This window comes from Microchirus variegatus (assembly GCF_963457635.1).
Source record: "Microchirus variegatus genome assembly, chromosome: 2".
In the NCBI taxonomy this organism is placed as follows: Eukaryota; Metazoa; Chordata; class Actinopteri; order Pleuronectiformes; family Soleidae; genus Microchirus; species Microchirus variegatus.
Genome location: NC_139803.1, coordinates 10,515,505 through 10,537,303, shown reverse-complemented (window position 1 = coordinate 10,537,303; position 21,799 = coordinate 10,515,505). Strand labels below are relative to the sequence as shown.

Here is a 21,799-nt window from a genome sequence, read left to right as displayed (position 1 = left end):
ACATCTGTAAAATTGAAGAAAATGCAATTATTGTTGTCTTTTCTGCTCTTGAGTGTTTGTCATTTCTGTTGTCACTTAAGGACAAATCCTGGATAAGAAAACATTTACGAACGTCAGCAGCCGAGTAAAAACAAACTGTATAAGTGAGGCTTTAAGAAGAAAATAGTTTCTTAAGAATGTTTGGTGAAAGTCCTTGAGGCTTTGTTGCATGAAGCTGTGGTGTTTGTATCTTCTGCTCTTCAGTGACTCACGCAGCAGCTCAACAAAACAAGCCTCCTATTCACCACTGATTAAAGACCCATTCATTGTCTCTGGATTTAATAAACTTGGTGTTTTTAACAATTAAAGAGCAACTCAAGATGTTTTCAACTCAACCTTGAAAAACAGGCCTTGAACTATGTATGGGTATATTCGCAAACAGATTTAGGCTATTCTAACGGAACACAGATAATTACGATTATTATTATGATTACAACCCTCCCCTCTGTCAACTGTCCTTGCACTTCTGCTTACACATTACTCCAGTTCTGATGCCCTACAGAAAGAAAACACAGTTTGTCTTATTCATAAATGGATAAGAGTCAAATGCAGGAGAAAGCTGCAGCAGAGGCAGATAAACCAACAGAGAACGTATGTGGAGAGGAAACACACATTTACTGCCCGTTGTTTCATTTCTCAAGGACTGTAATCATTAAATTGTGCATTTATTATTGTATGTAATATCATATCTTTCTCTTTAGTCTAGCATGATCTGGCCACAAGTGAGAAGAGAGAACTTGAAAATACAGCAAAACAGTAAAGGCTTCACTGAGCCTCAGGGCAGATGTCTGGTTTCATTTCAGATTTGAAAAACTACACAGAGAGACAGAGAGGAGCTGAATGAAGACATACTTCTCTTTCATACACAGTATGAGCAAGATCGATATTGTAAATAATATATTACTTATTGAACCTACAGTACATCCACCTGAAGTGAAGTTTTCACACAAGACACTTAACGCGTTATAAAAAGCTAAAAACAACACTTTAAGTTTAAGTTTAAGTTGCTGTTTGTCTGTTTGTCCAGCAACGGAGCGAGATAAATAACTTTTTATCCATTCAGTATCTACACCACCTTTGTGGGAGGAGCTGGAGCTGACATTAGGTGAGATGCCACACACATGGGGAGAACCTGCAAACTCCACACACCCATATATGAGTATTGTATTAATGTTGTGAGTTCACAGCAGCTGGTTAGTAGCAGATTTACCTGAATGGACAGCACCTTATGGTTGGTGGGAGATAGAACGAAGCACATTACCCTAATTTCAAGTAAATGACTTTCCTTCTTAATCACGGTGAATGGAACACAAATTCAGCCATGGGTGAAGCACAGCGTCTTAACGTGACATGTTTGTGTTTGTGCGACTGGTAATGTGTTCCTGTGTTTATGGTATGTCAGCTCGACTTTGACTAAAGTGGAAAAATGTGTTGGTGGAAGATAAGAGTCGTGAGAGCGGACGAGAGAGGAGAACACAAAAGACAGTCGGTACGTTTACATTCACAGTAAATGGACGACTATCCTTGTCCCAGTCTATTTATTGAATGAAGTGTCTGCCTTCACAATACTGGGAGGCACTGTGCCCCCTGTGGACTTGTCAGTATTAGGCATATATTATGTCATAAACTGTCTTAAACTCTTTAAATGCTCTAGTCTGGGTTTGGCAGGGTTTTTCTCTTTGTCTTCTGTGGACCGGCTTCTTCTTTTATTTCTAGGTCAAAGCCAGAGAGGTGGAAAATGTGGCCCAGGGCCGTTTGGATCTGAGAAGTAATTCGACTCCCAGCAGCATCACCTGGGTGTGTTACTCTGACTTTTGTGTATTTTAAGTTTGGTTTGAGTCGGATTCAGACTTTTGGACTTGAGGGCGGGGCAGAAGGGAAAGCAACTTGAGTGCATGACAGGTGCGCGTAAAAAGGTAGGGTAACACGACATGCCATTGACACAGAATCAGGATCATGGGACACAGTGGTGGAGTGCTGAGAGAGAGACAGAGAGGTGATGGAGGTGGAGGTGGTGAAAAGTACCTGGTGAAGTCCGACTCAGGGAACAGGCTTAAGTGATAGTTTGGGAAGGGGACGGAGTGGAGGAGGCTTTTGTCGCACTCCAATGGGGAATAGTGTCGGGGGGAGGGTGCTTTGTCACATAGTTTGTTGACAGTGCTGTAAACTGGCTCAGGAGGCCTAAAGTGGAGTGAGAGACAAGAGCAGAGAGGTTAGTGGCTGCGGACAGAGGTGAGGAGGGACAGGCTGGGATAATCGGGGGGCTACAATGGCCCCATTTAGATCTGATCTGGTCACAGTGGATAGATTTAAGTTTGAATTTGTGTAGTGGCCACAAAGACATCAAATGTAGAAATACTAAAGCCCTTTTCCACCGCAGGAACTTTTCTCATTTACCCAGGATTTTTGAAAAACCATGGCGCGTTTCCACTGAAGACTTCCCCTCGACCCCAAACTTTCACCGTAAGAAGTACTTACTCGCAACTAGGGACTTTTCAGATTAACAGGAAGTCAGAAACATATTTTGCAGCTGTTTAAACAAAAACAAGACCGTTAAAAGAAGACGAAGAAAGAAACTCAAAAATATGGAGCAAAAACGACGAGGTTCACAGGGACTTGGAGTCAACAACAAGAAATGACCTAGTGTCGTTTATTCCAGAACTTTGAGGTGCAGTGGAAACGCAAACCACACAGATTACCGGGAATTATTTTCCCCCAGGTATATAAGTTCCTGGAAATGTTGGTGAAAAAGGGGGCTTATGAGTTCACTGTAACAATGTGAGAGGGCGGTCTCTGGATTTGCATCCAAACACGTAAAAGGAATGTGGTCACGTGTCCCAGACCACCTCCGAATGTGTTCTGTTTATGCATTCAGATCTGAAGACCCATTCGTGACGTGTTTGAGTGTGTTCTCACTCCTGCAGATCAGCTTAACCAGGACACATATTAACACCAGGTCTGAATGGGGCCAGTGAGGCGTAACGGCGAAAGAAATAGGGGAGAAATAAATATCCTAATTAATGTCAGAGAGCTGCCATGTTTTACAACTTACTGACATATTATAATTATAAAATAATAATATGGTTGCGACTCATAAAGCCATTGAAGTGACGGAGCCTGTGATTGAATCTGTTTGAATGTTGTTTTAGCAGAACATTAAGTTTAAAATAATGTCATATTATTTAGGCATGCAAAATATATATATATAAAAAACAACAGGTTCAGGCAAAAGAAAAAAGTTATTTTTTACTCTCTGGACTTTTATTGAAGGAACTAATGTTTAAATAGTAGTTAGAGAAAATATCATGATTAAAAGGATGTTTTTTGTTAATCAGCAGATGCTGATTGTCCCAAAATGCCAGATAGATATCTGCCTGATTAATCAGCTGAGAGTTAGATTAGTCTCTCACTAGAAATGTCAATGTTCCTCCATTCTTAAGAAGAAGAAGAAGAAGGAGAAAAAAAGCATGCAGTAACAAACATGCAGGAGCATGCAGTGCACAGCGGCGGAGCACGGTAAAACGGTCTCACCTCAACTGGAAGTGCTGGGAATCAAACCTGTGACCCTCTCCGTCATCTAGTGAAGGATTTCTGACAGGGTGGGGGGAAAAAGTAAATTGTTGGTAACCCGACCACGTGGTGAACGTCTGTTATCATGAAACGCTGCTTTTTGAACGACAAGAAGACAGAGACCGAGGAGACAATTTGGAAGACGTGCAACAAAAACAGACAGCGGACAACGAAACACACGTGTTTCAGGGATGCGTCAGGGATGAAATCAGAGTGTCCTCAGAGTGTGATACGAGTCAGATTAGAGTAGATGGATGCGTAGACAGCGTGTAGGTCTGACTTACACATGAACGTGGGTGTGAACAGTGTCACATGGACTGGATTAGTGTGTAATGATGTCACTGTTTGGCCTGCTTTGAATGTACAACACCGAACTTGTCTCCTCTGACCAACTGTTGCGTCCTAATCAAACGTGAAAACTTGACAAAGAAACTCTGTCCCTTCTTGCCTCAACTGTAGATAAGGAGGGAACTATAGAAGGATAAAGGGATATACTGCTGATCCTCTTCCTGCTCCTGAAGAGTTTCCAGCTGACATTGGGTGAGAAGCAGGAATCCTTTTGTTGAACTGGGGTTCAAATGAACAACCTTTTTGCTGAGGGACTAAAATACTAATAAGTTATGTTTGATTATAAAGCCATAGGAACAAGACGTCCAAAGAAAAATCCCACAGCAGACCAGTGGTTTCCAAATAGCAAACTTGTATCTTCCTTTTTCTTTCTTTGACCGACTGTTCTCATCAAACTCTCTCCCTTCTCGCCAACTGTAGCTAAAGAGTGAAACAAGGACCTAAAAATGGTCATCGTCATCATCATCATCATCGCCACAATAACAGCTCCACTATTTCACACATCACGGCCATTCCTCGCAGTGACGCGTCTCCACAAACGGCACCTTCCACGGACGTTACCCTCCGCTGCATCTGCTGATATGAAGCCGCCCGCCCTGCAGAGCCTTTGGTCGTTTCACTGATCATCTTTCAACATGACTAATCAACATGGCAGCGCTATCAGAGAACGTACGTAAGTCTGACTCCGGCACAAAATGAAGTCATCCCTCCGGCCCGTCCCACTCGACTGTTTTGCTTTTTTTTTTCTTCTTCAGATTTCACACAGCAAAATGAAGAGCGTGCTACTGTGGCCAAACAAACATGAACCTTTTTTATTCCAGCCGTGATTCTGCCTCACATTCAACACCCAGAGCACGTACTGAGACTCAATCACAGCCCAGTGGTGAGGTGAGGAAGCGGGACAGGACTGGACAGTTGGCTTTGTCTCTCTTGCTGAATCATTCATACTGCATTAAGCCGAGCTGAGGCAGCCAGTCAGTCCTCATCAGACCTAACGCACTGACCTTGAGAAGGACACAGACCGCACAGCTGACCTGCTTTTCTTTTATTCATTAGACTTGAACGCAGCGCTCGCACAGCTGCTGCTGCCAATTTTCTACCCTGCCTCACAAAAACTTTGCTGAGCTGCTTCTTTGAGTTAGGTTTCATGAGGGATATACGGTATTTTCCTCTCAGATTATGTTCATATTTGAACATTGACGTATTGGAGGTGAAAAGAGGAGTACTTAGGCGATGCAATGATGTGGAAAAACCATAGTGGCTGTGGATGAGTGGGTTGTTTTCAATCCATAGCTCTTCTCGTCTGCATGTGGATGTGGCCTGGAGCAAAAACACTAAATCTCAAATTGTTTCTGGGGGCTGTGCTGGGAGCTGTGTGATGGGTGTGACAGAAAAAGTGCAGCACGTAGATGTGATATATGAACGCACATGTATGACTCAGTGAATGGCTCGACTGTAGCGTGAAGTTAGTTTTGTGAGAAAAGGTTGCCATTTTTTGAATATTGGCGTCAAAGAAAAAGAACACTGTGCCGTTTCAAAGGACAATAATACGAAATGTGGCAATGATCCTAAGCAGAGCACAGTGGATCATTCAGTCAATGAGACGCTTGGCTCCAAAACGACATAAGACACTAAGCGCACAGGAACAACAGTTAGTAAGAACTAGTGAGGAAAGTCTGAGCAGCCTGTGATACACCAATTCACTATGATTCAGCAACATCGGTGTGTTCTCACTCTCTGTCTGTGCCGAATGTTACACTTTAGCTTGGTAATCTCAGAGGCTGTCGAGGATGCACCTTGGGCAAGCGCAAAAACTCTAAACCTCTTATCTCAAAAGAGAATGGAAGAACTAATCCTTCACTCAACAAAGCTGAACACTGGTGTCCTTCAGTTATCCTCTGAAATGAGCTTTTGTTATCGTTCTGCTGCACTGTTCCCGCAACCTGGTCTGGAACAGAACGACAGCAAATAAATCTTTTGTGTTTTCATTTTGCTTACTGTGATTTCCTAACATGTTGTTACGCTGAGAATCTGCTTCGGTTCATTCATTAAACGGCCGTGACGCATTATCGCCAATAAATAGACGAGCTGAGTGCTACTCGGACAATGTGAGAAGCAGCGGGAGGAATGTGGAACCTGTGAAATCATTCAAACAAACAAAAGCTTCACTCTTTAGAGATCTGACATGATAGCAAATGTGTCCCATTTACTCCCAAAGCCCTGTGGCAGCTTGGCTCTGGGATTAGGTGTTAGGGTAGCTGAGGTGGAGAGCTGCTCATGTTTGGCTCTGATTCAGACCCTGGAAGACATGTTAAGCTTTGCACTGTGTGGATGGGGAGCAGCTGTAAGAATGACTGAAAACACCGACATCAAAACACCAGAGCGGTGATACAACAGATTATCCCTTATTATCAAGAAAAGTCTTATATGCATAAACAATATACAGTTTTCTTCATCTCGTGAAAGAGTTAAAAGTAGTGGGATGGAATCAAATGCCCAAAACTCTTCTCCTAACTTTGATTTCGCTCTGCAGACACGCACAAAAAAAGGGAATCAATCACAAATCCCTGGCATGCCCGAGGTGGGATTAACACGATGACCCCAGAGAAGCAATATCTAGCAGCTACATCCAACTTGGCGGCGTCTGAAGAGCAGCTGTCTTTTAATTCAGCTGTTGCTTCCATTCTAAGTGACTTGTTGTTAGAGCCACGCCGTGGAGAAAACTACAACAAACAACACTTATACCATTTATTCATCCCTCATCTATAGTGCTTATCCACTTTCTGTTCCCTCACAAGATAGAGTTTCCAGCTGACAATGGGTGAGAAGCAGGAATCCCTTGGTTGAACTGGTATGTGTGACATCCAAGAATAATCCTAAAAAGACAATTTCAAACACAAATACAGGACTACAGCAGACCAGTGTTTTTCAAATAGCTGTTTCTGCTATTTTATAAATATTTAAGCTTCATGAGAATATTGTGATTGTTTCATTGCCCGATTGGGGATCAAGGAACCCATTTTCACTGAGGCCATCTTTGAAAAACACTGCACGTTTGACACAGACTACGGGGATTAGTGGGGTCTTACATAAATAACAGGTGATCCAGAGATCCGTTCAAATGGCATCACAACTCCCCATAGAGTATGGAATGCTTTTTGAATCGCCACACAGACACATATCAGACGAGATAACACGAGGAGCAGGGCAGACAAACGCTTCTACCTGCAGCTCTAGTCGTCAGAGAGGAAGGGAGGTAATTACCGTAAGAAGGAAAAACCATCCAACCTGTTTATATCCTCTTCCCCTAGTAAGTGCTTGGGGAGGGGGGAATAACTCCCGGGGGAGATGGGGGGGAGACCGGACTTGTACTCCAGAGTGCCACTGTTGATGGGGGAAGAGATATGATTTTCCATGGCTGGAGAGAAGGCTGTGGAGAGAGTGAGAAAAAGTTAATTGAGAACAGCAGCTGCACAAATAGACACATTTCTATTGATGCCGAGAAAATATGTCTGCGTTACTTTCAGATTGTATACTTTGATTATATTATACTATAAAAATGGATGTAATAACAAACATTTTACGACAAAAAAGAGTCTTATCTTTACTCTTTGATGTCCAACTGCTGACTGCTGTATTTGTTGCTTTAAGTGATCAATTTCACAAAATAAATCCATAAAGCACAATTATCCTTTGGTGATACTTGTAACTTCTATATCTATCTTTTAATCCATCTGCTGCTCTTTGGGGCCTCTTATGCAGACTAGGGCTGTCACCTTTTTCCTGAAATGTATCCAAAATTTTAGATTTCTGCTCAAAATATGCAGATTACCACATTGTCCAGCAGTTAAGTGGCTTTCAATCCACTTTAAATCAGAACTAGGATTAACTTCTTCACCTAAAGTTTTACTATGAGCAGCATGTGGAAGTATTTAAGGTTCTGCACCATAGATGATGTGGGGAATATCCAAATATCTTCGTAAAGGGACAGCATGTCATGTAATATTTAATGATTTTTGGAAAAAGGTGACGGCCCTAGTGTAGAAAGCACAAATATGTTTGTTGAACACACAGTCCAATGAGCAACATGAAGATGGCAATAATATAGACTAGAATTGAGTTTGGAAACTACATATATATCTCAACTTTGCTGCATTTTCTCTGACAGAAAATAAATGAAAATACTGGTGATTTGCTGTCAATTTTTTGCACCTTTTTTGCTTGACAAATATAGATGTTTTAGCTTCCAGCAACCAAAGTCTGGTCAAATGTGACTGGTCAAACTAGGAACATAAACCAGAAGGCTCACGGGCCCTACGGATTCTATATAATCTCATGCACGGATTAAGTGCACCACAACAAATGTGTAAGATTATAGTAGGAGGGATTGTGTTGCTGAAACAGGAGCCTCTAAAGTCCGAGACGCCTTTTTATATTTACAGAATCTTTTGTCTGGTAACATGGTTTTAAAGAAAGATGAAGTAAACTAAAAATAAACAAATACAAGAGACAAGCACTTACGGTGTGTGATATCAGGAGGCCCATAGGGATCTGATAGGTAGACATTGGTGGGTTTCCCCACCTTAAGGTAGACCACGTCCGACGTGTTCTTCAAAATGGCCACTGCCTCTTCGTGAGACACCTCCTCCAGACTGTAGTTGTTCACCTGCGCAGACAAGGAGCAAAGGCGTCTTTGTGTGTTCTACTCAGGCTGCACTGTGTCTCCGTCCTGATCGGTCTAAGGCGATCGCTGCCCGCAGGAGACTGGATTATGACAGATGGTTCCTCGGGTGAGAACGCGACAGTCGGATGGTAATTAAATTAAGTGCCGGTCAAGCAATAGACAGGCCCTCCCCAAAGAAAGCCACTGAGCCACAAGGTTTCGTTAATGCTACCTTAAAAATGAACATGTCTAGTTAATGCACTGTTATAATCTGATTTATGGGAACATCATTAGTCTCTCTGATATCACTCTCTATAATGATGATGACCACTGTAGTAACACAGGGTGGAAGATATCTTCTCCAGTCGTCTTCTGAGGAGAGAGGAAAACATCAGAAGAGACTGCACAGGCAGACTGTGGATCACCTGAGGAACTTCTTTTAGTAGTTGAAGTATATATATTTTTTGACGCAGACAAAGACTCACTCTTGTTTAACTCACCATTAACAACCGGTCTCCAACTTGTAGCCGACAGTCCTTCTGCGCTGCTCCTCCATCTATGATTTTGGTGACGTATATGCTGTTGTCACCAGGTATGTGCTGGTTTCCAACGCCGCCTGCAATACTGAAGCCAAGCCCTGTGTGTGTAAGACAGAAGACATGCATCAATATCATTCTTTATAAATAAAGTATTCTCTTTATTTTGCTTTGAATACGCTGTCAATTTGAAGTGTAGTCAATAAAAGCTGTTATATATGGCCACCTTTTGGTCCTTTGATGAGTTTGATCTCAATGATGGTCTCTAGCATCGGCCTGCGGCGCCGCACATACAGTCGCACGATTGAACCGGCGACCTTCAGGGCCTCCACTGCCTTACTGTGAGAAACCTCGGACACGTCTGCGTCATTCACCCGCAGGATGCAGTCGTTTACTCTGGAAAAGGAAGCAGTGAGGATCGATTATTATTGTTATTATTACGAGCAAGCCGTCATTGTATTCTCCTAGAACTACCATCATGTTTAAGTGGGAGGCAAGTATGTGTCAGCTGCTTCAGGGACATTGTCCAGACTTCAGTGCAGTGAGAATGTATAAGATTCTGCTGCCAGATCATTAGACAAATATCCAAGGACAATACGCCGATCACTTGGAGAGCTCGTGAACATTCTCCTGCTGTTGTGAACACATTTGACCCAGAAAACCCTCTTACTGCATTTTTCATGTGTGAATGGCAAACTCTGGAAAGAGTCCAGACCCAATTTGGTGGGCATTTTCCAGAGTTCATGTCATGCTTCATGCACTATACTCTAATGCTGCGTTTCATCGTGCTCTGCAGCTCATAACCACTGACAGGTCCCTCACCCATCATTGCATTTTATATGAAAATAGTAGACTTGCCATCTTTTCTTTCCAGAGGAGAGCTACGGCGTGTCATATTTACCTATAAAGCAATTAATAATGTCATAAACTCCCCCTCTCCCATATCTGTCTACTGCTCTGTTACAGCCAAGCGAACACCATTATCTTACGCACTCACAGAATGACATAAAACGCTCTGTCCCACTTAATTTTTTTTTACCACTCATTTTTTAATTGCATTTTATTGTTCTGTGAGCTTCTCTGTATGTTCCATTTTTTTCCCAATACTGTAACAGGACATCCTTGATCTCAAGGATCTTCCCTTTAGAAATACAGGTTAAATGAAATTAAATGGCTTTACTACAGTAACATATCCAGCTGAGTTGCAGATCAGAGCAAAAATTCTGCTTGTGATGACTGACTATTATTATTGATGGTCATTTTACCATATCAAGGACACCTTATAGACATAACGCATTCCCAAGCATCTTACCCTAACCTTAACCATGTGCCTAACCCTAACCCTTAGCTTAATCCTAACCCCAAAAACCAGGTCTTAACCATTAAAGTTGTGGGGCCCAGACAAAATAACCCCACAAGGTCAAATTGTCCTCACAAAGATAGGTTTTTACGTTTTTTTGGACCTCAAACACACCATGTTTGAAAAAACACCTGTTGCAATGAGTTTCATTCATTTAGACAGAATAAACAAAACCTTTTCGCAACGTTAACCATGAAGTTAACGCCTAACCCTAACCCTAACATAACATCTTAGACAGAAGTTACTGGACCCGACAAAAATCCTAAATAAGTCACAAATACAAGTATACACATATATATATATATAGTGAGGGATGTTTTCTTGTTGGCAGTAGATCATGATGACCCATGTGCTTGCACAGTGGTTTCAGTTTGCAAACAACACAGTGCAGATTCTATTTATTTATGTACGAGTGTGTGGCAGAGAGATAAAAGTGCTTTACAACACAAGGAGGTATGTGAACGTGTGTGAGCACACAGTGAAGTTAAAATCAGAGTCGGCAAGCGGCTCGGTTTAAACCCAGCCCCCCGAGGCATCGACGAAAACACTCATGCCCTGGCACACAAGGACACGAGTCTCCTGGGGCTGATCGTGGAGATCAGCTGGGTCTCAGTGCACTCATACTCGCACAAGCGCCAAATGTATCTGCTTCACTTTTGGGAGCTGTCATGTCATCCATCTTAATACACAGTCCTTGTATTCTATTAAGAGTGTATCATTATTTTCAATAGACATGTGTTTGATAAGGAGGTGTGGCTGCAAATCTTGTGTGATAGTGGTAAGTTTGTTTGAGAATAAATGCTTTTTTACACCGTTTATGAGACTGTTCACTTTTTAAACCCTTTTGGAGGAAATGTCTTAAAAATATATGAGTAAGTGGCTCGGTAAGATGCTGCCAGAGTCCATAAGACTGTGTTTACTCAGACACAGGAGACAGGTAAGACTATTTTATCATCATTTAGAACATTTTGGGTTGGTATGGTCAGGGCAATCACAGCCTGTAGAATTAAAAATCAACTACACCCCCAGAAATGAATGAATGGACCAATTATGTGCCAAAAAGTTTCATATGAATTTTTCCTCATCTATTTTTTGATGTATTTGCTAATTTTCCTTTGACTGTTAATATTATCATTCTTTTATTTAAATTGTTCTTATTTATTACTTATATATAGGTTCTTCTAGTCTTTATTGAGAAATATACCTGTGTATAATGACAATAAAGTTTATTTTATTCTATTCATTCTATTGAGTAGAGCTGCAACTAACGATTATTTTCATAATTGATTGATCTGACGATTATTTTCAGGATTAAACAAGTAATCGTTTGGTCCATAAAAAGTCAGAAAACGTTAACAAAATGTTGGTCAGTGCTTGTCAAACCTGGAAATAGTGACGTTCTCAAATGTCTTGTTTTTGTCCACAAACCAAAAATGATTGAGTTTGAATGATTTCTTTGTTTTTATTGAGCAAAGAAATGACGAAAATATTCAAATTTCAGAAGCTGAAGTTTTAATCAAGAAAAAAGCTTCAAATCGATCGATTAATCATGTACCAACCTGATTAAAACTAATAAATATTTCAATAAAACTCAAGAAAAGTGCAAACCGAGCCAAAATAAATGCAATCAGAGTGTCTCAAAAACATTTCAGTGATTAAACAGGGGAGCTGAGGTGGGTTTAGTCTTGACTACACGCTTTCAACTGTTCCAAAATCAGCCTCCATGAAAAAACACTTGAAATGCTTCAAGCAGTCCCTGAAGCCGAGCAGGGTGCATTAAGCATGCTTAGTGCTGTGCTACAGTGTCCCACAGCACTGACAGGAAGTGTTTTTTTTTAATGACAGAGAAAACAAAATCCCCGAGCCAGCCTTACCCTCCTCATGGAGATTAGAGCTCCCTGCATCCATAATGCATAAAGTCTCAGTGCCCACCTTGGAGTGGGTGACCGTCAATTAGTTTAAGTGTGATTTATGCCCGGCCCTGTTTTCTTCTGTGATTTGCTCGAACCGACGCCGTGCATGCTTATCACCTCTCCTGCAGACAGTGAGACTCGTACTGGACAACTTCAAGAAAACACTGAAGCTCAAACAAAGGCTGAATAAACATAGAGAAATGGAGTTGCAGGACTTGTGTGTGACCTGTGATGGACCGATCCTGTGATAACAGTCACATAAGAGAAGTGATGTCTATTCTACCCAGCATGCACTGGGGCAATATCATATTCCCATATTATACATGTCTCTGCGGCGTTAAAGATACGGCTTGGTTCTATAATATTTACACATTTGGATTTCCCCAGTGAACATGGCCATACTTCAATACATGGACTGGCTATTGTGAATGCATGAGTGTGTTCACACTGATAATGATGGTTACGTGCAACAGGACCATGATGGTGCAGTTATAACACTTCTCATTTCTTAAAGTAACTAAGAAATATCCATATTTTGTTGGAAAATGTAAGTTTTCTAACATTTAAGTGGAAGAAAATATGATTCTGTATGTATTTAATGATACATTTGGGGTTATACACTCGCCCCCCCTCAGCATTCTGCTCAACTTCTTAGCACGGTATATTCTGCCTGTGCTAATACTGAGCTACCTTTTGAGCCTTGAGATTTGAAAACACTGATTTCCACCATCCTATTTTCAAATAAAGTGTAAAACCTATTCTGTTAACACCGTCACGCATGCAGTGGAGTCCTTCATGGGCTCATTATCATCAGAAAAGCTCCAACAAACTTTTTAAAAGTCAAGCTGTGCCTCTCTAGTTTCAAGTGTTCATGTTAAATACTAAACAGGCTGTGATCTCAGGTGTCGGGGCGCTGTGGCGGCTGCACCGTTCTCCCCTGAGTGAGCGTTCACTCCTGTTGAGTAATGGATGAGCTCAGGTTGTGTTGCTGCTTCATAAACGACGATATCAGAGGATCTGACACACGGTAGCTCTACCCTCACTGTTCATTTGTAGTCACAAGGCTGGTACAGACACACAACTAGTTCCAGAATAGAGCTTTATCTATGGCAAAGTGACAGAAGTTTGATCAATAAAATCCTATACATGCTATTCCAATTAAACACATAGTACAATTTCAATTCATAGGCACAGTTTTAAGCACCACATTTTGACCCAAAATTCTGATGTGGTCTCATATGTCGGCATATTTGTACAAAAAAGTCAAAATTGTGGTCATGGTCAATATATGTTGGAATATGTCAGAGCTATCAGTCACATAAACTGACAAAAAGTGTTTTCACAGGACTCCTAAACTCTAAAATCAGGGACCTCAAATTCAAAATGACCTGGGGGCCAGTGAACTTCTGGTCTGGTCAAGTGAAGAACAGTTTGGAGTTTTATCTTTATAATCCATCATGATATTGTAAATTAAAAATAGCCAGGATGATATTCTACACTATTTCAAAGTGGAAATGTGTTTGTTTTGATATATAGTTCACAAAATAGAACATGACGATGATGCAGACGGAATCTACTGATCACAAAACCAGGCAGAAATAAAACTGAATCCAGAAAAATACTATTATTAATATTAATGATGTATTATTATTATGAAAATATTGTCATTATATATTTAAAGTAAAATATGTAGGGCCACAGAACATCGACTGAGGGGACACGTGATTGAGATCTCAAAATAGTGCATGTTCAGAAATGACTCCTGTTGAGAACCGACCCACATAGGTTTGAGAACTGAGTGCTGCACAAGTTCAAATCGTCATATTCGTTATTTGTCAGTCACCAACAGAAAGAAAAGAGAACATTTCATGATGGGAATTGTGGTTATTTCTCTAAAATGGTGGAGGTTTTCTGATAGCCACTCATTTCATCTATAGGGACAGAGTTATGAGAGCCAATATAAGCAATGGGTTTTGGTCCCTGATAAACAATGATGGGAAAAGACACTGTTTTCTATGACAGGTTTGTGAAGTGGAGGAGTATACACTATCTAATCTGCAGTTAACGTCTCTTAATAGGTTTTCTTCCTGTTGGATCTAAAAAACCCTGTTTTGTTGTCACCTCCCACGTGTGCGTGGATGTGTAAATGACTGACCTGAGGCGTCCGTCTTCTGCCGCCGCTCCTCCAGGGATGATCTTGGTGATGAAGATGCCAGGGTCGTCACCGATGTGCGGGTTATCCGTCCCTCCGGCGATGCTAAAGCCCAACCCCGAGTTACCCTGTGGTCAAGGACAGGAGTCAGAGCTACAGTGTGTTTCTTAGACCATTTAAAGGACAAAATTATGGACCTGTGTTTGCAATACTATTATAGAAACAGTCAATTTCATTGGATAGCAATAAAAGTTGTCTGGTATTCAGTGAAAAATCTTTTCACTTCGCTCTCAGATGACAATAGTGATGTTTTCACTGTGATTATCATTCTATTTTATATCCCTATCCTGTAGTTGGCCTATTACAGCTCTTAGTTTCTGGGTGTTATTCCAAAATCTGATTTAAAATAAGTAAGTACACCTGCTCTTTCTACACCTTTCTGAACGAGCAACTACAAAATGTTCTCGCCTGCGTCCTCCCTGCCTTTAAAGTACGCACTCTGCTGACCTTTCTTTGACTTTTAATTCTTCATAAAAGCACTGCAATTTATTGGAGAGAGTACATCCAATATAGATGCATAATTTAATACTTTAGTGACACTGCTCTCAGTGTGATTATAAAGTGGTCAGAGGTGTCTTCAGCAGTAAAAAAAAAAAAAGAAAAGCCACAGTCACTGCCTCTCACCTTGCTCTTCATTATTATTATCACAACTCCACGGTGACATACTGTATTTGGAAGTGTTGCCTGTGCAAATAAAAACTCCCCGGATGCTCAATCACAAAATGAAAGGCCAGCTTCGATGAAGTTGTTCGCTGATGGAAACAGCAGCTTCTCCTGATTACAAAGCCCACTGTCTGCGTCTGCAGGACACTGCTGTCTGGACCCACTAAATCAAATTTGGGATTCGGCTTCTCCGGGCTGATGAATGCAACAGACGCACGCCTGTTAATGTATCTGGTTGTTACGACCCCAGGGTCGTGACTGCTTTTTCCTTGTGTGTGTGTGTTTCCGTGTGTCTGCATGTGAGTGAGATGGGTTGCAGGTGTGCGTGGTTGAGTGAATAACATGTGGGTGTGAGTCTAGGTGGAGCTGAGTGGTCCTGCACAGGTGGAATCTGAATAAAAGGTTAGATGTTACCAAACCTAAAAGACCTCATTACCCCTCTCAAAAATGGCTCAACCAGAGAAGAAAGTGCAGGTTAGATGCATTAAAATATGGAGTGCTGAAAGCAGAGAGGAAGGTGAAGACAGATGTTGTCGCCTTGTCTTCCCCTCATCACCATGGCATAATTCTCTGCTGCTGCTCTAAAGCAGACACACTTTCACTTTCTCTATCTGTTGCTGACCTACGAAAATGAGTGAAATGTTTATAAAAATATGTTGTATGTGTATGTGTATGAACATAGTGTTATAAGACATTTACAATGTTTTGAGTGAAGATAGCAGTGACCGTTGTACATATTTTACAAATATAACCTTGAGATCTAGTTCTAAAGATATTTGAACTTTTTAATGTTGTTGTAGCTCAATTATTGTAACTGGATGAATAATGTGTTGGAGAGAAATTAGATAGTCCACTGCTCACTGAGCCAAACACAGAGGGCAGAGCTGTTGGTGAAGCAGCAGAACTGTTTTACCATCACGACTCTACTGTTGACACATCCTTGTACAGAAGACGCTCTGAGGTGAAACACAGATGTCAGATCCGAGGTACTCACCCGCTCTAAAGTGATTTCCTCAAACTCGTATTCAATTTCTGTGCCATTGACCTGAGGAAACACAGAAAAAATACAATTAAGAGACACAATTCACCAGTGTCGAACACTCATGCCAGTGCTGATGAATAACTCTGTTAAATTAGACTCATAAAGGATTATTCATCAAAAATTGTGTATTCTGTGTTAAATAGGCCCCACCTCACGGGAAACAAGTTTCAAGTGCCAGTTCAGTCACATTAGTTATTTTCCGGCAATATGGAGATTAGTTACAGTTAGTTCTATATCTTACCGAGATGATTAATTACCTCCATTATTATACATTCACACAGGAAGTTTATGTGATGTCGCGCGTCATATTCCCAGCAGAGCATCGTGTTTTTTTTTTTCTTCGACAGCATCAGAAATTATTATCAGAGCTCGCGGAAGCAATCAAGGGCCTAAAGACTAAATTAGCACCAGCAGGAACAGTGTATACCGGCACAAACAGCGCTTATCTGATGCTACGGGTGATGTAATCTTGGCTCGTCAGTCTGTGGACAAAGCTCTGACACGTGAGTGTATTCATGAAAATTGGATAATTTGTTCGTTTTTCTACTCTTACTTTGCAATTTAATATATTTGCTGATGAAAAGTGTTCAGGATGAAGCCCTAGAGGGTCTTATGCACGTCATTTAATTCAGCACAATGACCTCATTTGTTTTATCAAGATTAAGTTGCACAATCAACATAGTCGTCCAGCATAAAGGAATCATTCTTCTTCTGCTGGATGTTTTGATCATCGAATAATGGAAAAGACAAAAACAAAGACTGAAACTCACGTAAGGAACCGACTCCAAAGTGTCTGTGTTGACGATTATCGGAGCAGGACTGGCCTGTAAGAGAGACAGAGAGAGAGAGAGGGGGGAAAACAAGAGTGAGACCCACCACTGTCCTACTTTCAGAGTACAAGCTTGTGGATCTCTGTATCATCAACAATTTAACAGACTTCCATTTGCTGCACGGCACCATAAATACTCCCGTTCCCCGTTTGTGCATTCAGCACTCTGATGGCGTTATTATAGCTGAATGGGCTTAACAAGAGAGCGGGATGAGAACATGGGCAGTAAATGAGTGGAAGTGGTTAGTTTGTATTGTTCCGACGCGTAAACGTGACAACCTCTTTTGCCCCCGCCCTCGACAGCAAAGATTACATCACCCGTAGCATCAAAGATGCGGCACGAGTATTGTGATTGCAACAACGGATTCATACTGTGTGCGATGAAAGCATGGGAAAATACTTGTACCTGTTCATAGATATTAGCGATTATTTACGGAGACACTGATGATAATGAAGGAAAACACTATGGAAGTCAAGGAAATAATTCTGCTCAAATAACAGCTTTTCAACCCAGATACCAAGATCATTAGTTTCCATTGTGTTCCTGCAAACCACATTCAGGCACAGGTAAGTGACGTGGTTACAAGCTTTTAAAACAAACAAGTATGGCACTTTGGTGAAATGGTGAAATAATGTGGATAAAAAACATTTTCAAAAGTTTTCCATGGCTTGCAATAAATTAAAAACCGCAATATCATTTGGAAGACGAAGCTTTAGCCGTATTGGCTCGACTGCAGTGCTCTCTGTTCTGTATTGTATATTGGAAGCTCAACCTGCACTCAGATAATATTATTGCTGTCATAAATTTATGCAGCACAACACACACACACTCTGATTATACTTGAGCAGATGGTTGAATCCCAAGAGAGGAACTCTGAGCTGTGGCCACAGTGTGACTGAACATGGGATGAACAGCAGTTCAGATTGCAGTCCATCAATAATGAGGCTGATGCACGAGACTCACTTCGAAACATAGTGTTCACGGATCCACTGAGAGAATCGTCAGGGAATATGTAATTTGACCTGGTCTAAATGACACAAATACAACTCAATCAAGGGCGAAACAAAAGGAAATGTTGTTTCGTCACCTGTGTACCATTAGAATAAAGAATGAAATACGCATGGAGTTAAATATCATAGTTAAAGTCACAATTCCTAGACTGTAAATGTGTTTATAAATTCCTTCCTTATAACTGAGTCCATAATGTCACTGCCCTGATCTACATTTACAGATGTTTAGATCCACACAATATAGAATTTTTCCTCATTTTTCATACGTGTTTCTGACATGAACACAGGAAATGCAGAAATGCAGTCTGACACTGTTCAGTAAGGCTTTAAAGAACCTGATAATACGCTGAGCTGAACTCAAAATTACCCAAGATTGTGCACACAGTGATGCCTATCTGATAAAAACGAGTGTGACCCACGACTTCCCACAGGATCTACTGTCTTCTAACGTCTTGGTGCCTGATGTCACATGACAGCTGCAGAGGTCCTGTGGAGTCCATGCCTCGAGGCTCTGGTGTTGTTGTTTCAGCAGCGTGAGTGTAAAATACACAATATCAGACAGGTAGTTTACAAGTTACGAGTCAATAATCTTGTCACAAAAAATTTGCTTTTACTATAAAATATGTAGAAAAATATAATAAAAATAGTAATATAGCAAAATAAGGAATGAAAGTGAACCATAAAAATGGCAGAGCAGGTATTGAGGAAGTCTATACGAGCATCTCCAGCAAAAATCATCTACACAATCTAAAGGTTAATTGCCACAATTATCATCTTTTCAAGGCGCATGAATAATGGAGTGTGCCTCGCACGGAAATTATCCCATCAGCGTGTTTTCAAGATTAGACCGACTCTATCCAAGTGTGCTCTCTCATGAATAATCAGTGGAAACAACAGCAACAACAAAAAGATTACTACGACACCAGACTGGGATACACTTAACGAATCAATTTTAAGTGACCGTGACAGAACACAATGTGAACTTATTACTATTATCTTTGAGTTTCTTTCCTGTTTTGTTTAAGATCTGTGATTATCTCATGTTACTTGAGAATTAAATTCTATTCTATTCTATTTTTTACATGCATTTCTTACCGCTACAGGAACATCTCAACATGTCCGGATGATACAGTATGTGAGTTGACGTGAGTAATCGCCACCTCTCGTCTTAATCCTGACGCTTTCCATTCGTGTGAATTATTAAACCAATCTAAACGCCAGAGACTCCTCTCTCATCTGAGACGGACTGGCTTGTGAATTTAACAGGAGGGAGAATATCGGGAGTTTGCTGTGCAGAACTGTAGAGTGTTGGGAGAGGTATGATGACTTGCTGCGCACGGACACTAATCGAGTGAATAATTGCAGAGCCATTCGTTCTCTGAGCGACAAAGAGAGAGCAGAAATGGCACAGAACAAAAAGATGATGTCAATTCTGACTCCAATCAACAGAAAACAACAGCAAGTGGCCTCCTGTCACATACATCAGATAATACCGTACTTCTCAGACGCAGATGGACGAAGAAAGAGAAAGACACAAATTGGCTCACGTACAGTAGAGCAAATTTCTCTTTACTGTGCCGGAGAGCAGGCAGCTCAAGTAATGCGATTGTAGGTCAGGAAAGTGTGTCATTAATCATATTTCTGTCAGGAGATTCTCTCTCTCTGTCTCTCTGCTGACCACTGACTGTCATGTCTCCTGCAGTCACACGGGTCAGCGAGGTGGAAAATGCCTGCTCACCTCACGAGCGTCACTGCAGTGAAGAGAGTGTAACCTTTAATATACAAGAGGATACATGCAGTCACGTTAAATCAGAATAAATGTGAGATTGTTGTGTACACATGTATGGTATATGAAAGAATAAGTATAAACAAGGTTATACTAATTTTAGTTAGTTTCATTTAGGTTTAAGGGCAGGTTTGCTCGTTTTTAGCTTAGTTTGTATTAGTTTTAGTGCTAGTTTTTCATAGTAGGAAGTGGATGCCATCAGCCTGAGGTGCAAAATACACAGCATAGGATTAACTTATCAAATTAGGACACAGGAGATTGAAGCACTGCGCAGAATTATGCTCCACAGCTCATATCTTGGACTTACTTATGGTATAAATCCACATGTATATTTAAACACACACACAGACCACAGTGAAGGAATGGGCTGCTCAACTGAGCGCATCAATCGCACGCTTAGCCGCACTTTAGACTCATTTCTCTTCTTCTTCATGCTTCCTAAACATCACCATGTGACCAAATGGCCCCAAACAGCACATTAATGCAGTGGTGCAGCAACAACAGCAACATTTACAACCCTGAGTATGATATGTTGACTGTCTGTTTCATGGAACGATAAAATATTGGTGTATGTAGACACTGTAAATCTTCATCCGTCCTCTAACCCCCCATGCTGAACCCTGTCCTCTCACCTCTCCATGACATCGATATTATTTTTTTATCTATCTGTTTGTCCACCTCCCACCTTCCTCCATCTCTGTTTGCCATACATCACCACTGCACAGCCACATAACATAGAAGCCAGGATTTATGATATTGCACCTCCATATTGCCTTGTCCAGTTTGACCTGTCTTGTAACCACTTAATTTCACAATAAAATTAATAAATTAAAGGGAAATAAATCATGAAATCTTTGGTTTTCATTTTTCTGCCATATTTGAATCAACATTTCATTAATACCACTGTACCACAAGTTTCATAACATTAAATCTCAATTTCGGAGTATTATAGTGACAATGAAATGTTTTGTACAGTGAGCGTTTTCAGTGCAGTGTCCTATCGTCAAATGTACAGGCTGAGCTGAGAGATTTGTAGTGGATGTGACAGCTGGCTGATGCTCTCAGACCAGATGCTTTGCTTCATGTTCGACTTCCTCATGCATAATTATTCAGTAAACACACACAAGGAGACTGGCCCCCTTTTTGAACCTTGGTGTGCGACAATGTTGTGTTTAGTCTTTTCTTAAAGAATTTAGACTCAGAACACACGTGACACACACCCAACAGCTGCATGGGATACTTCATGGGATACTTCAGATGGCACAGAGGAGGGGGGGGGGGGTTGTCTGTACTTTTTCAGCAGTCTTGTGCTCACGTCGAGTTTTGCTCAATAATTCAGCGGCACCTCTTTGTAAAGTGGCTTAAGAAAACAGCGGCGTGTATCAATAATTCACCGGCGTCTCGTGTAAAAATAGTCAACACAAAATACGACGTGGATGTCTTTGGAAGTATGATGAGAGTACGGAGGGGAGGGGGGAGGAATGATGGAGGAGTGTGATGGAAATGGAAAGATAAGCTCTGCAGCAGAGGAGAGGAGAGTAAATGGGACTGAAATCAAGTTGAACGAGGAAGGTCATCCGGCCATAACTGATCAGAACAGATAATATTAACGTCTTTTTATGGGTCTAATTGCGCACAATGAATGATTTATCTACTCAAGTGAAAGGAAGGAGAGTATTTTTGCTTTAGTTACGATTCAGTAAGTGAACGGAGAGTCTAATGTCTGATTCTTAATGTCACACTATTATTTCAAACATGCATTTTAACTGACTTTAGTATGAATGTGTTTTCTCTCCCACTCTACCTCCACGTCATCTTTCAACATTT

General features: G+C 41.0%; 1 protein-coding gene across 1 annotated transcript in view; it reads right to left on the bottom strand.

Moving 5' to 3' along the window:
• dlg2 (discs, large homolog 2) overlaps nt 1–21,799 on the bottom strand; it is a gene marked incomplete at its 5' end in the record, with an annotated part of 80,927 nt that overhangs the window by 15,819 nt on the left and 43,309 nt on the right. Inside the window, 8 exons of the mRNA XM_083910836.1 lie at nt 3,571–3,630; nt 7,246–7,387; nt 8,479–8,623; nt 9,121–9,257; nt 9,383–9,552; nt 14,585–14,709; nt 16,299–16,349; nt 17,117–17,170. Coding sequence (XP_083766962.1) covers nt 3,571–3,630; nt 7,246–7,387; nt 8,479–8,623; nt 9,121–9,257; nt 9,383–9,552; nt 14,585–14,709; nt 16,299–16,349; nt 17,117–17,170 — 884 coding nt within the window. The remainder of the gene's footprint in view (nt 1–3,570; nt 3,631–7,245; nt 7,388–8,478; nt 8,624–9,120; nt 9,258–9,382; nt 9,553–14,584; nt 14,710–16,298; nt 16,350–17,116; nt 17,171–21,799) is intronic.